General features: G+C 27.2%; 1 protein-coding gene across 3 annotated transcripts in view; it reads left to right on the plus strand.

Moving 5' to 3' along the window:
* Nucleotides 1-11,699, plus strand: part of LOC107456992 (zinc finger SWIM domain-containing dorado) — a 59,337-nt gene extending 47,638 nt beyond the window's left edge. For all 3 annotated transcript variants that reach the window (XM_043047858.2, XM_043047860.2, XM_043047861.2), the window contains 6 exons: nt 1,050-1,333; nt 2,310-2,631; nt 4,816-5,362; nt 6,510-6,699; nt 8,845-9,022; nt 10,537-11,699. In XM_043047858.2, the coding sequence (XP_042903792.1) occupies nt 1,050-1,333; nt 2,310-2,631; nt 4,816-5,362; nt 6,510-6,699; nt 8,845-9,022; nt 10,537-10,753 (1,738 nt within the window). In that variant the 3' untranslated portion in view covers nt 10,754-11,699. The remainder of the gene's footprint in view (nt 1-1,049; nt 1,334-2,309; nt 2,632-4,815; nt 5,363-6,509; nt 6,700-8,844; nt 9,023-10,536) is intronic.
* The last annotated feature ends 5,361 nt before the right edge of the window (nt 11,700-17,060 follow it).

Consider the following 17,060-nt stretch of genomic DNA (forward strand, 5'->3'; position numbering starts at 1 on the left):
TGATAAGTAATCATTTTAATAAAAATTTATGCATTCAAATACATTTTTTTTCTAAAACATCTCCGTTAAAAATTATAATTTTTTTAAATTTGTACTTGCTCCATCCTAAACTGATTTTTTAATTAATTTCAAGCGTTATAGATGTTTACATCTTTTTGTTTTGTTTTTTTTTTTAAATTTATAGAATCTATAAATATATTTTATTTCATTTCTTTTAGACATTTTTAGAAAAGGAATTTTCATACGAGTGAATTAGTTTTATAAGAAAATAATTTTGCAATTTTTATGACACAATAATAATAATTATTATTATTTACGAAATATTTTGATTATAAGGAATTAAATATATATGATTTGTTATCTTTACCACAAAAATATCCACTTTGTATATTATCGAGAAAAGTATTTCAGTATTTTCTTTTTGTTCTATAAATTAAATTCTTGTGTTATAGGTTAGTAATTTTCTTTAAAAATGTTATAAAATTGTTTTTTTCTTTTAATCTTTTTTTTTTTACTTTTAATCAGCAGTAAGTAGGACCTAACACAACTCTAATTGTTACTAATAAAGTAAACAAATTACTACTCTATGTTTACTTTAAAGTTTCACATTCAGAAAAAAATTAAACTTTCTTTTAAGTTTATAATCGTTAATATTCAACTTTTATTTTATTTGAAAAAATTATTATGTAGTATCCAAATATGATTTTTGATAGGTTTCTTCAATAATTTAGCGGATAAAATCATTACTATTAACAAATTAAATTCTTGTTTAGAAAATAAATTAAAAGTATAACTTTTTATAAGTAATATTTGACAACTATAAAATAGTAATTTATTTCTGTTTTCAAATTTCCTCATTTTTCTTTATAAATTTTACAATATCTGTGTGATGCAAATATATTGCTGCTCAAACCGAACACAATACACCAATGTTAATTGCTTTTTTTCAAAATTTCGATTTTGTTTTAAATATATATTTTGATGTAGCATTTTTGAAGTTTATGATGCAAAACTTCAAATATTTTATTAATGATATTTCTTCTCATTAGATTTAAGGGAAAACGGGCCTATCCTAGTGTCCCTAATCAGCCAAGTGAGGCATCTGCTCATTTCATGTTTGAACTTGCAAAAACAGTCCTCACAAAAGCTGGTGGTAACAGTTCAACAGCTGTTCTTTTCACCCAGCCGTCAGCAAGCCAGAATCACAGAGGACCTCACAGAGCATTGCACATGTGTGCCTTTCAAATTGGATTGTATGCTTTAGGTCTTCACAATGCTGTTTCTCCAAACTGGTTATCTCGTACATATTCTTCACATGTTTCCTGGATAACAGGTATATTCTAACTGCATTGTTTTGTTTTGTTTTTATTATTATTTTAAGTTTTTTTTTCTTAATTTCAGAACATAATTATTTTGTCCTTTTTAAAAAATTTGACTGTTCATTTTTCTGGAAGCTTAGTGTATCGTATTAGTTTTATCACCATTTATATACCTCTTGTTTTCAAACAATTTAATATAGCTCTTGTTTCTTTTATTAAGAAATATTCTATTGAATTATTTAATTTGTGTTAATTTTTTACCGATAATGGTAGTTCAAAAAAAATTTGGTTTCAGTTTTCTTTCTATGGTTTAGACATTAGACAAAAATTTACTGGTATCAATTTATAAAAATGTGTTAGTTTTCAAAAATTTATAATGTTAATATTTAACAACTTAAATAATTTGCTTTTATATCCATAGCATTTGAGGGAATTTTCTATTTAAATTTTCAATTGCCTGCTTTTTATGAATACTAAAATAATAATATTTTTTTAAGAAAAGCTAATTATTTACTTAGCAATTTTCCTCAAAATTCAAATTTTTTACAAATTTTGATCAAAGACTTCATAGTTACATATTTTCAACATGTTTTTTATTTTTCTTGGAACCACTCAAATAAACTTATGCTACAGGAATATTTTATGTGCCACGCAACACGAAGAAAAAGATATTTCCAAATATACTTATTTTTAAAAAAAATTATTTGACAGTTTAAAACTTCTGTTTTTGCTGTGTAAAATTATAATTCTCTGTGTCTGTGACTTAATAGATTATGATATTGTGACAAATTTGATAAAAAACTCATGTTTTTCTTGAAATAACAACAAAAAAAAAACATTTTAATATAAATTTTATTTTGTTTTACTCATTGCTTTATGAACTAAAAAAAATTAATTCCCTCATTTTTAAAACTTACTTATCCTCAATTTCTAATATTGTTTGATTCTTAACTCCAATTTTTCCTTTTATTAAATACATTTTGTTTATAGGTGAAGCAATGGAAATTGGCAGCACAGCCATTAATTTCCTCATTGAAACTTGGGAAGGCCATCTTACTCCCCCAGAAGTGGCATCACTCGCCGATCGAGCTTCTCGAGGAAGAGATCCCAGAATGGTGCGTGCAGCTGCTGAGTTAGCTTTGTCTTGCTTGCCACATGCTCATGCTTTGAATCCCAATGAAATACAGCGAGCATTAATCCAGTGCAAAGAACAAAGTAGTGAAATGCTTGAAAGAGCTTGTCTTGCTGTGGAATCGGCTGCAAAGGGTGGTGGAGTTTATCCTGAAGTACTTTTTGATGTTGCAAGAAGATGGTATGCATTTTTATTAAAAAAATTCTTGTTTATATATTTGTTGTTGCATTATTCATTGTATTTTTCTTTTCTATATGGTATTTAACAATATTAAAAAATAGGTTTGGAATTTCTTAAATGTATATATTTTTTTTCACTTTAATTTATTTAATATTATTGATTATTAGATCAATTGAGCATAAAAAGAGTAGTTTGAAGCCATTATATATATTCAAATAAATAAAAATATTCAAATAGTCTAAAAATTTATGGTGCAGTAAGTCCATTTTTTTTTTTAATTGAAAATATTCGAAGTGGTTAATTTTATATGGAAAAAAATGTAGTTTATGTTGGGGAAAAAATAAGAAGAAAAAAAACAATTCAAATTTGAGGAAATTATTTATTTTTTAGCCACTTAGGAAAAATGTCCTAGGGATGATTGTATGAGGGTTATGCTACTATAATAAGCAAAACTATTAATTTTATTATATATAAATTGAGAAGTTCATAAAGTTTAGTTACTTTTTGAAATAATTATAGATTATTACTTTAGTTGTTAGATGTATAATACTTGTTATATAATGTTTCAAATTATCTACAGAGATGCACATTCTATGGTACCCAAATCCTTTTTACTTGGCCTCTGAATTGTCTAAAATATTAATAAAAATATAAAAGGGAAGAGTGCATAATTTTATTTTTTTCATCCATGATCTATATCAGAAAATTACTGATCTAGTTTATAGCCTTTCTCAAAGTATCAAAATGTAAAAATTTTATTGCTATATTTCTATTTATGCAATGAGTTCAGATTTAGCAGTAAAATATATTTACTCATAAACTTTTACAAATAAACTTAAAGAAAGGAAGGAAAAAAATACGAATATATATTAAAAAAAAATATATGTATCATTTCAAAATTCTCATTTCAAAACAGTCATCACATTAAATGCTGTATTAGGAACAAATTTTGTTTTCTGGATAATAATGAAAGTTAATTTTTAGGATAAGTGTAAATTTAGTTTGCATTTTTTGTTGTATGCATGTGAAATTTATCATAATTTGTTTTTTTTATCTAATAAGTTTATTTGTTCAAATTTATTTACATTAATTATGATCTGTACGGGAGCAAAAAATTAATTGTACATTTGTAACTCATTCATATTACTTTCAAACCTAATCTAAATATTTCTCGCATGTTTATAATTACAGCATTATGTTAATATTGGGACGCAACACTGTATTTGCATTTTTAATGGAATACTGGCAAAAAATGGTTGTGCATCCCTGATTTACATTAATTCATATCACGCATCACAATACTTAAAGTGCATCTTTATACTTATTTAAGTAGACTTTGTTTCTGTTGATGGCCTCTCATGCATAAGAAGTAGTTGTAATGCATATTCCATAGCTTTACATCCAAACTAATCAGGGTTAGATTAAGAGGGGCTAATATGGCTGGTCCAAAAATCAAGACCCACTAAAAGGGATCACTAAAGTTTATGAATGTATAATTCATTTTTGTGATTTTCCATTAAAAAAAAAGACTATTAGATATTTAAAAATGTAAGGATTTACAATCTTCCTTTGGAATCTTTAAAATTTTATATATTTTTTAATTGTAAAATTCTGAAAATAAAAAATATATAAAGTTGACCATGTTATTTCCGTCTGTCCCTCACCCAGCTCCCTTATTTTATCTATTATCTTCTTTTGCTTAAGGCATAAGAATTTTTTTTCTTTTTTTTTTAAAAAAAATTAATCTAATTTTCAGTAACCATCTTCAAAACAGTTATAATTTCTTAGGAATCTTGTTTGGCAAATTTATAATAAATTTATTAAAAATGGAAAATTCTAATTTGTTATTTGCGATATTTATAATGTGTATGTTTGCTGTTTAAATTTTGTATGTTCTTGCAATTACTTAACATTTATTGTTTTGTACAGCAAATTTTACTGATTTGGAAAAATATTCAAATATCAATATTTAATAGAATTATTATTTTTGTAAAAAATTAAGATTTTTAAAATAAATATTTGTTGTTAAGTTTTGAAAAACAAGTTTAACTGAAACTGAATTTTATAAAAAAAGGTTCAATATTTCTGAACATTTTGGATAATTTAGTATAGGTTGGGCCTCAAGTTACACATAAGCCTTAGGCTTCATCATCCCTCAATTATTAAAAAAAATTTCTTTTTCAGGTATGAACTGTATGAGGAGAGCTTAGACGATCATCCCAGTAATCAATCGGAAAGGCATTCAAACTCAGAAATCATCTCTCATGATATTTTATCTTTACCTCCGCCGCCACCCACATGTGATCACACTGTTGTCTCTTCTCACAACATCCATTTGAGTCAAGTTGAAGGAGTCATCACAACTGTACCATCTGTTCAAGTTCTCCCACCATTAACTTGCCCCCCTGTGTCATACACATTAGCCTATCCCACGGCTGCATACGGATACATGCCATTTTCACACTCTCATGTGCCCATACATCCTGCATATGTCCCTTCTCCAGCATCTTATCCCTATCCACCATTAGCAAACTTATCCTATTACCCACCCACTGTTGCTAATACAACTCATATTCGTCATCCCGCTACGGGTATGTACCCAGGACAGGTTGTTGGTACTGCTGTGACTAGAGCTTCGGTAACTCAGACGACTCCGGTTCTTACCATGAATGGCCATCCAGTTGTTACTCAGCCTCCTCCTCCATCTATACCACCTCCTCAGCAGACACAGGTAATTTAGTCTTATAAACTGTAGCACCACATTATACCTCACTCCTTTTTTATGTCTTTATATTAGACAATACAGCTCGGGATGACGTATCGGTTAAGGTTTTGAGATTTCATTGTAATAGCCTGGGTTTGCTCAACTCGATTTTAAATCAATGTGCAATGCTGTGGGTGCTATCAGTTAAAGCGCCATTTACACGGCTGGTTGGAGATCTGGGGGTAGTAAGCTGGCAGTTAACAAAACAACCGGTGGGTATACACAGCAAGGTGCACGTTAAACCTATTGTGACTGAAAGTCCTCTTGTTGGTATTTGCCGAGAGAGGTATCTGCTCAGGCGCTGTCCACGACGTTTGACCATTGTTAAAATTGCGTGGCATTCCTTTCATGGTTGTTGAAAGATGGAGCTCTGAAATTAGGGCTAGTTGCCTGGTCATGATTGAGTGATGATGTGCAGACTGTGCTTATTGCCGACATCAAGCTGTTGGTCAAAACATTTTAGAGTCTTAACGAAGTAGGCAGTTTAGATCCCACCATTTCTGTGCTGTTAACGTTCCTCCCTTTGTCTTCAAGATATTGAAATTGAAATATATATATATAAATGCCCGAAACGTTCTTTGTAATAATCCTTATTTCTCTTTCACTAATTTTTTACTGCTAATATTTAGCCTTTTTGGAACATTTTCTTATGTTTAAGGTAAGAATTATTTGAAAAATTTCCAGATTGCATTGCGAGGAGATAGTTAGCACAGAAATCCTTATTTATTTGTTTGCCAAGTTTTACAATCATAATACATTATTACCTAATAATTAACATAACCTGCCTAAATAAATAGAATACAAAAAAAGGATAGTTTTCATTGAAAATTAAAAAAGTTTTTCTCTAATTCATTAGAAAATTGTGGACAATCCCTTGTAAATATTCTCAATAATTTAAGTTTTTTATTCCACACATTAAATAATTTTTAAATACTTAATAATCAATTAAAATTCCTGATTTTCAGTCACTGGAGATAAATATTTCAATAAACTAGAAAAAAAAAATTTATTTATAACCAAAGAAACATAACTTCTGTAATAAAAACTGAGAAGTGGAATGGAATGTCTGTATCAAAGTAGATAAAATGTTTCTGATTGAATTTTATTTTTTAAGATTCATGGGCCACTTCCTCAATTAAACCAGAGACAAATGGGATATTTGTTAGCTGCTTATCGAGTGGGTATGCTTGCTATGGAGACTTTAGCACGTCGTGTTCATGATGACAGACCCCAAGCCAAGTATGCTCGGAACCCACCCTATGGAGAGGATGTAAAATGGCTTCTGGGTATTGCTAAAAAATTAGGTCTGTGTTTTGATTTCTTTACTTTTGAACTATTCTTATTATTATTTTGTTGCAATTTCTTAGAATCTATAAAATATGCATTTGCTTTGTTTTAATAATAATTGTAGGGTGCTGAGAATACATAGATTGAAAAATAATTTTTTTTGAAATGTTTGAGGATATTTTAAAATTGTATTAAAATATTTTTTTGTTAGGAAATATTTACATTGGTACCTTATTTAAATTAATGTCTCACACTTATTACTTTTTTTTCCTGTTAAATAACTTTATTTTTTCAAAACTTATTTTCTGCCAGTCAAACTTAAATAAAAAAAAATTACTATTTTTCTCATTAATATTAGGTCTTATTTTTAATTACCTGAGCTGTTAAAAGACTTGCTATCAGTTTCAGGTCTATTGAAGATGAAGGTTAGATATTACATCAGAAAGGTTGCATTGCGAATACCTTAAAAAATATGCAGTATTTTTAAAGCTCCTATTTTCTCACATCTACATTCTGTTGCCAGGATAGTGTGACTGTTAAATAGAATTATTAAGCATATTTAATGCTCACAAACAAATTAATGACCTTCGCAATATCTTTTTAGTTTTGAACATAATAAAACTCAAATTTTGAATTTATGAGGTATATTGTTTGTCCTTTTAAAAATTCCAATTTTTCCCACACATAACTATAACAATATAAATTCTAAACAGGGCTATATAATATAATTCTAAAATAATTTCATTTTTTAACGTCAGTAGCAAAGTTTGTTCATGCAAAAAAAAAAAATTATTGTTGCAAAACCAAGGCAAGTAAAGTGACATTGCATTTTCATTTTATGAAGCGGAAAATTCAACAAAATCATAAATGTGTGACAAATCTTAATATAAAATGGTTATTAAAACCATTATTAAATTGGTAATTACATGTTAATGCAATGTTATTAAAACAGGTAATTTAAATGTTTACTCATTAAGAAAGTTTAAATAGCACTGTTTTATAATATTGTATTATATTATATTAAAATTATGCTCTAAATTTGGCACATTTGACAAAATGCAGAATTTTTACCATGAAATGTGGTTCCTTTGAAAAAAAGATAGTTAACTGATGTAAAAAGTATCGGATAAAACTATAACAATGTGAATTTATGATGGAATCATCGCTAATTTTCCAGATGTCAGCAGTCGTAACTTAAATTCGAAATTTGTGAGTCATAACAATGAGTAAATCATTTGAAAAATTAAATGGAAGTAGCAAAATTAAAAAAGATTATTAGTTGTCAAAAAAATTATCCAAAATAGATTTGTATCAGAAACATCACAAACTGAGCATGTCAAAAAGTGATTACTCAAATATGAAATTCTTGTATCATAATAGTATTGTATTGAAATACCAAAATTTGAAAAGCCTTGTAAAAATTGGTCAGAAAACGAATAAATAACTGTTTAAAAAAAACTATCACCACAAACTGACCATTCAGTCTATAATCTAAAACCATAAAAGGTCTCTAGCTATTTTTGCTCCTTGCTAGTCAACAAAATCGCACCCTGTTTCTAAATATATATAATTTTTATCCTCTTTTTAATTTCAGCAATTTGAAAACAAAATTATCCAATTTTTAATTTTCAATAAATATCTTTGTTTCTTAATAGTTTAAAATTTGTCTGCATCTGAATGGGGAGGTGGAAGGTTTCTGTTAACAATAATGCTATTAAATTACCTTTCATAAGCTGTTTTTCCTGTAATTTTACTGATTTAAATTTTTGAGAAGAAATCTTAGTAAGTTCTAAGTTATCATTAACTATTTTTCTAAAGATTTTGTTTAATTTTTAAGACTATCCAACTTAAAAAAGTTTTATTAATCTATATAATTTTAGCAAAGAACAATTATAAAGGACTTAATCCTCACAAAATTTTATTTTCACATTGCTGTTATTAAACTTTCTAAGCTTATAAAAACAAGTGTGCAAATTCATTTAAAAATAACAATTTTGACAATGCTGGTGAACTTTTGATATAACATGATAAGAATGTTTTTCAAAATTTTATGATTGCTTAATAGATTGCAAAAAGTGAAAAATTTTTGCAAAAAGTTTTTTTGAATTACCATTATTGATTTTATTCATCTTGATTAACCAATTTATTTTTCCCGTTTTTAGGAACATCATATTTACAAGATTTTTGTATTTGCACCGTAAACAGTGTTGCCAGTCCATTCATATTGCATGAGATTGTAGTGGAAGCTGCACAATATTTAGCTCGCTCAGCATCACCGCCTCTTCCTCAACCATTGCGTTCACATCTTCTCACTCCACTGATACAAAAGTGTCAACAAATGTATGCAATTTTTCTTCCTTTTCTTTTTAAAAAATTATACTATTTATATCTTGGTTAACCTGTGCTTTTTTTTCCTTTGTTCAGAACAGTCTACAACAGCAATTATATAAAATGTAACGTGTTTCAAATTCACATTAAAATTAAAAGTTCTGCATAGCTGTTAAAGTGTTTGCATTCATATTGTATTTCTTTTTCTCCCTTTCCTTTCATCTAATATACAACAATGAATAAAATAGTTATAAACAACATAGTTTCCTAAAGATATTTGTTTCTGAATTAATAATGTAATAAGTCATTATCTTGACATTTTTTTAAAGGAATGTGTGGAGAAAAGCTAGTAATAGTTATCATAAAATTACCTACATTTATTTTGTTATTCATCATAATTTTGAGCTGAAATAAAATAAAATCTAAGCAGCAGTCAAAACTTTTTTTTATTTTTATCTAAAAGTGACTAAAACATTTTCAAAATTAAAATGAGGAGATAATTTTAAAACAAGCTATTTATTTTTCATGTTTTCTAAATTTAAGGAGATAAGTTAGAGTTAATGATACATTGTAACGCAACTTAATCAAGTAATCAAGCGAAAAGTTTTAGTTGTTTAACCTAGTTTTTTAAAAGATAGTTTTTCATATACTAATAGTCTACTGAAAATGCCTTCATTGACATTCACTTTTTATATCAATTTACATGTGCTGTTTTTTTTTCTATTTATTGGTATGTTCTAATTGTAAGCTAACATTTAAAGCTATTTTTTGTTGGTGTATTCATTATTAAACAACTAATATAATCTGATTTTTCTCATATTTTTTTTTCTTAATCTTTAGAATTGCAAATAAATTTCTAACTGATATAGTATCATAACAACTGTAATGGTAGAATAATAATGCTGCCCCTCTTAAAAGTGGAATATAAAAAATTATGTTAGATAAATTCTTGTATCGTATTAGATAATAAATTATTCCTAGAGCCTGCGCTAAGCATTCGCCACCTCACAAAATTCAATAAAATCGTAAATTTGGTGAATGATTTTTTCCATTGGAAAAAAAGATATATATATATATTTAACTCTATCCTCAAAATTATGTCAAAATGAATTTTTCTGAATGAATAAGTATTTTTTATTCGATTATAATAGTTTTCGGTAGATGCGGCGCATAACCAATTGGGTCCAAGTAGTATAAGCCTGGAGCAAACTACCGTAAAATAGTTTTCTATAGGAAAAAAATGAATCATAATAAATTGTTAAGATTTGCATTTGGCATAGACTTTCAAATATTAGCGATTACCTTTAATATTTGGTTAATTTGCTGGATAATAATTTGAAATCCTTACCGCAGGCCCTGTTACATGGGAACTGAAAGTTTTTGTTTCAAAATGTTAACAGCTTTGCAAGAAAGTAAACAATTGTTGATTTATAATGATAAACAATCTGCAATTCTGTGCTTGTATTACAATTATTATTTGTATAATGATACAGTACTTAATTTTTTGTTTTTAATTGCATCATTAGGTTCACAGCTTGTACACATTTCAAAATGTATCACATTACTCCAGCTGAATACGATGAGTTTGTCAGCATCATCCGCAGTGCAAGAACTGCATTTCAGCTTACACCAGGAGGGATTGTACAATTCAATGAACTTCTTCAGAGCTTGAGGCGCACCAAATCCTGCAAAAAGGAGTTGTGGCAAAGAATTGCGAACACACTGGCTACGCCAACCATTTGATGGTGAAGTACAAGTAGCTGAAAATTTTTGTCAGTTGCTTTAGAAAGGGAATGACATGTTGCTGTCCATGTTTTGTTATACTGTTAATTACTGTATTCATTTGTGCAGATTTTACCTCCAAGGACTGCTAGTATATGTTTTGTTGATGTCATTGTTTGTTACTTTTATTTAATAAACTGTTTGCTATTAGGCTCAGTCAATAACCATCTGCTCTATCTGTAACATTACTTTTTATCCTAGTTATAAAGGGACATAATTCAAGAAACTTAATAGAAGTGTGCCGGTTTATATTATTTGAAACATTTTCTAAACATCCATATTTAAGTTACAAATAGGAAATTTTGTGATTTAATTTCTTTTTGAAATTTTCTATTTGCAGACTTAGATTATTGCATTATAGAGTGCTTACTTAAGCTGTTGCTGTTAAGCACATAAAGCATCATCCAGCACACCAGCTCTGGTGGAAGATTTGAGTTTTCTGTTTTAGTCACTAAACTTAAAAGGAAGAGCAACTGAAGAAATAATTGTATGAACCAAAGTCACCACTCCAGGCAAAATTATAATAGATACTAATAAGAACATAAATAAAAATCTGCATTGGTATCATTGTTGTGCTCTGAGAGAAAAGTTTCTGGTTCAGTTCAGTTCGATGGAAGTTTTAAGTTTCTCACTGAGCTCTACAAACCAGAGCAACAGAAATTGTAAGAACTAAGGTCACAAGGCAAATTTATTTCAGATTCTAATAAGAAAATGAATAATCAAAAATCTGCATTGGTATCAGTGTTGTACTTTGAGACAAAATTTTTTTAAAAAAATGCTAAGGTGGCAAAATAAAATTTCTACAATTTATTTTATAAGATTTGAAAAGCGTAAATAGAATTGGAATTGTTAAGAATGTGCTAAGTTATGTTGAGAAAACACTTGCCTATAATAAACTAGGAAAAGAAGTTGATTATTTCAGTTTAGAAAAGGAATGTTATAGATTTAGTGCATATAGTTATTGTCCTTCCTACATTTTTAAACAATTCATGAACTGTGGAAGGGATTGAAAATAATCAGAAAGTTTCTAAGTGCCAAACATTTATTCGATTTTTCTTCTTTTTTAGTGTTTTGTTCTGTGCTCAAGTTTAAATAATTCGCTTTATTTATTTTTGTTTCAAATGATCTCAGTAATTGTTATTTTATTTTTTTTAATAAATAGTAATTTTTCTTTACCTGTGTTTGGTTAAAAGTTTTTCATTTTTTGTACCTGTTTTAATAACAAATGTAAAGTCTAATCATATTATTTTTAATCTCTACTATTGTAATATTGCTGGCACTTAGCATCTTTCATGGGATATTTATGTGATTGTTTACTTTGTATCTATTGTTGTATACTTAAAAAATTTATAAAAAATTATTCATATATCATTTATTATTAATACCTTTTTTCTGCACTCAAAAAAAAAGTACTACACTGCACTATTCAAAACAACATTTATTTTGGTGAAGTGCATTTTTAGTTAGTTATTTTTCTTCTCTTTTTATTTTGTGATCTTAGTATATTTATTTTATTTATATATGTTATATTTATTTATATATGGTCTTATATAGCTAAGTATTTATTTGTTTTATATTAATTTATGGGTTTCCATTTGTGATTTAGATTCATTTGAGGATAGTACTTTATGATTATCAACAATTTTGTTAGTGTAAGCAATTTGTATGTGTTTGATGTAATGCCTTTAAGATTGTTTGATGGATGTTAACAAAAACATTTTTTTCTTTTTGCTATTATGTACTTTTTATTTCATCGATAACACTGCTCTTAAAAAAAAACTTTACGCCATTTCTGCTGATCATTATGTCTTATCACCTACGAATATGATCCCATTTTCTCCAATCGCTCACCATTTTCAGATGATGTCTCCTCTTCATGATTATCTCTTTTGATTTGGCTATAAAATAGATTCAGAACAAGGAAAGTATATAAGTTAAATTTTCAAAAATAATTAGTTGTTGAGGTCTTATCCTACATTTAATCTATCAAATTTTCTTGCAAGGGCTTTTGGATTCCCCTTCTCAAAATACCTTATTTAATATTTGGGATTTCACTTCCTATAATACCTTTTTCAATATTTGGAGTAAAAGGGAATTTGGAATGTGTGGAAAACAAGTAGTTATATTACTTTTTTTTTTTCACTTAAGGGGCAAAACCTTTAAACCTCCTTACTACTCCTTATGTACTAAACCATAACTTAAGGCCCTTTAAACCTCCCTCTTTGCTACCAATGTTCATGTTTTAAAAAAAAAATTCTCGCCTCTCTAGCGCCGTTGAAGAGATACAACCCTTTTCATACCAATATCCCCTTTATATATTTTTTCTGACATTCTAATTACAAGCAAAAATATATTTTTCATGTTATTTTTTTAATTATAAAAAACAGTCTAATAGTTGCTAAAAAAGATCTGTTATATTATTGGAAGAATATTTGTACTGAAATATAAAGTCTAATAAAAATAGTTCGAAGTTTTTTTTTTCCATTCATATTCAAAAACATTTTAAATAATTGATTTTGTAAGTTAAAGAAATTTCAATGATGAATAACTTTCTCTTAGATCTAAGAAACTGCAAATAAGTGCAAATTCGAAGAAAAAAAATATTTTTTGGAAGTGAGTTCTGTTTGGAAGATTTTACCTTTAATGCAGAAAAAGACACAACTGTTTCATGCTGTATTTCATAACCATAAATTATTAAAATGCTAACCATACTATTTTTTTACTTACTTTGATCTAGAGTAATCCAAAATAATGAAAAATATGTTCAATAAAATTTCTGCATCAAAGGGTTAGTGGTTAAAACAAATTCCTTCCCTGGATTCAAATCAGCTTCATGGCCATACAATTATGTACTAATTATAATATTTTTTACTTTGATCTAAATTTACACAAAATAATGAAAAATATGTTTAATAAAAATTCTGTGCCTAAGGTTTAGTGGTTAAAAAAAATTCTTCTCCCAGATTCAAATTAAATTCATGGTCTTAAAATTAGATAAAAAAGTTATATGGGGAGGGGGGATTCTCATATAACAGTGAATGATGAGGTAAATAGTGATCGTGATTACAATTCATGAGTTAATCAGCAGAAATGGTGATTGGGTTGATTTTCATGTAGAGCAGTGTAATTGAATTAGTTTACTTCTTTGTTTGTGGTAAATAAAAATTGTAGAAAATGGTGTATCAGTATTTTATATGTGTAAAAAAAAAAAAATTAGTGCTTAGGACAAAATTTTGCGTGAATTTTTCACTGTTACTATTTAACTATTCTATATGATAGCCTTTAATTTTGTATGTGTTAACTCTGTTAATTAAACTTTCTCTTGCATGCCTGGTGTGAGATATACCTTTTATGGTGATAGAGTAATATTTTATAATATATCTTTGGATTGTGAGGTAATTAAGTAGCAGAAAAAAGTTAGTTAAGATCTTAACCAAACCCTCAATTGTCAATACATATGCAATATAATTTTCCAGTCTCACTTATATTTACGGACTAAAGAAATTAATATGCAAATAAACAATTTTGTTGGTATCAATGAATTTGAAAGACTTCAGTTTCAATTGAAAGCTTGTTGCTACCTGCACAGCTATTATCATGTTATAACCTATGCAAACTTTTCAGTGCATTTTTCTAATATTCACGTTTTTTGTCATTAAATTGATGTCTTTTTCTCAACTGTGTTGACATTTATTGATGTGAAAATGGTACTCAACATATTTTATAAATGTTTTTTACGTGTTATGAATAATATGTTCGATTGTTTGTGGAATCTCTTTTTTAAAAGTATATATTTTGCTTATGTGCATTGCTTTTTCAAGAATTACTTTAATTTTGTAAACTCAAACAAAAGTACTGTATTTTCCTACTCAAATACCCATTGTAACACCGATCGAGCGAGATTCGCTTTAGACACTTTTTTACATTTGTTGTTAACGTGTTATTTGATGCTACATATTTGTTATACTGCAATCAGAATTTAAATCTCAATCCTCTAGTTATACTAGTGGATTGCAAAATATTTTTATGAGAAATATCCGGCATTTTATTAATGCACATTGACATTTTTCACAAAGAACAACCTCTACTCATATAGACTACTATTTATTAATTAATTGCACTATAAACTAAATCTAATTCATAAAAAGCACTAAGTGTCTTAGATTCAGAGCACTAGATGAAAAAACAAAATTAGCACTTATGTTTTTGTTATGTGTTTTGCAATTTCTTCACCCTTAAAATTAACCATATGTATCATAATTTATGCAGAATGACAGAAAACTAAAAGTTTCTATCTAAATTGTTTAGTTCCTGAAAGTACTTTTGAAAATTTCCTTTCTATGACTGTTTAAGAATTTGTTTTTAAAAAGATTTTAAAAAAATAAAGCATTAAAGATTATTTTTGTTTTTAATATGTTATTCAGCCACTGTTTTTAATTTACAATTTTTAAATTTGGTTATTTTTTTCTAGTTTTTGGTATTTTCATTTTTTACTTATTAATTTTATTTTTAATTTTAATTTAGCAATGATTTAAACTGGTGTTACTTACTATTCAGCATACAAACAGCTTGTTTACGACTTATTAGACTGAATTCTGTTTTTTAAAAATTTTATGAAATTATTTAAATTTTTGTTAAATAAGTTTTTTTTTGCTGACAAATAAAGCAATACCTAAAAAAGTTATAGGTAGTGAAGTTATACCCAGCTATATTGCACAATCTGTGAATTCAACAATAAATCCACTATTAATGATGATTAATGATAATATTGTTTGAAATTATTTGAAATAATAACTTTTAGTATATGACAATAAATAATATTGTTGGAAGCAGGAATTGTGATAGTACAAAATTTGCTTGTAAATTAGTAACGAATTACGCAAATAATCAATCAAATATTAAGAAAATAAGTAATTAATATCTAAAACTCAATTTTCTTTTTATATTGTATGAACGAAATTAGTGGTTTTCGACTTAATGCAATTAAATTTTAAACAGAATTCTCCGATCCCCCCCCCCCCCCCCNNCCCCCCCCCCCCATCAATTAGTAAAGAATCCAGCATTTTGTGGTTTGAAAAAAAAAAAATTCAAGACCTTTGCTGGAAATTATATTTTTGAGATAGAAAATGATGAAAATTTATCTTTTTCTTCAGCATTGGGGTAAGAGAAAATTATGCATTTTAATAATTATGAATTAATAATGTATTTCATTAACGGATTTAATAATTTCTTTCCCTTGTTTTAGGTGATCTGAATTTAAAGAACCGAGAAGAAAAAAAAGTTATGGTAAAGGGAAATTTTAATCCACTATAAATTAACTAACACTTTCTCAGCTGTCCACTATCAATATATGTACTCTAAAAAAAATCCCTACCACAGAAAATTCATTAGATCACACAGGTAGATATACCGAGATTCATTAAATATAGCAGGATTTAACTGAAGTAATAATAATTATTAATACCTTATTTTATTTTAATGGATTGTTCCACACCAATGCTACCATTTTTTGCATTTTGATATTTATAAAAATATCAAATGCTGGGTCTGCTTTGAAAATAAAATTTCATATTTAACTACAGGTTTTATTGGACAAAAGTTAGTTTACTCAATTATTAGTCTGTTAGAGGGAGGTAATATCTAAATTCCCATTAAATAAAGTATATTATTTTTGCAATATAATGTGCATTAGTTAATAAGCATTATGCTTTAATATAAGAATGTCTAAAAACAAGGTTATATCTGTTACAAAAGTATCTTTTTTAATTATAATTATTTGAATATTTTTTATTTATGGCTCAATCATATTTTTTTTTATTTATGACTATTGTGCTGGGATTGCCCAAATATATAACTAGATTATTTTTTTTAAAGTAAAGCTTTTTAACTCACTTCTTTACTCATAAGGATCCATATGATTTGGCTCATAGAGATTACTAATTACAGAAACAAAAGGAGGAGAAACAAAATAAATATATAGTAAAACTTCCAAAATACGAATGAAATGTTAAGAATAATTTGTTTTTCTCACTTGTGTCAAAATTTATATTTTTACAATTATGATATATATATTTAATCTGATTTTGGCCATATTTAAAAAATATTATAAATCATTCTAACCTTAATGTTTTTTTTAATTGTCACTTAAAGTATTGCCATATTTTTGAATAATTTTAAGCTTCACAAACAGTTTTCTTCCCTGAATTTTATTTCTTTAAACTATTATGTGCTGTTAAATGTGTTGCTTATTTTTTTTATTTAGTTTTAA

This window comes from Parasteatoda tepidariorum, chromosome 8 (assembly GCF_043381705.1).
Source record: "Parasteatoda tepidariorum isolate YZ-2023 chromosome 8, CAS_Ptep_4.0, whole genome shotgun sequence".
In the NCBI taxonomy this organism is placed as follows: Eukaryota; Metazoa; Arthropoda; class Arachnida; order Araneae; family Theridiidae; genus Parasteatoda; species Parasteatoda tepidariorum.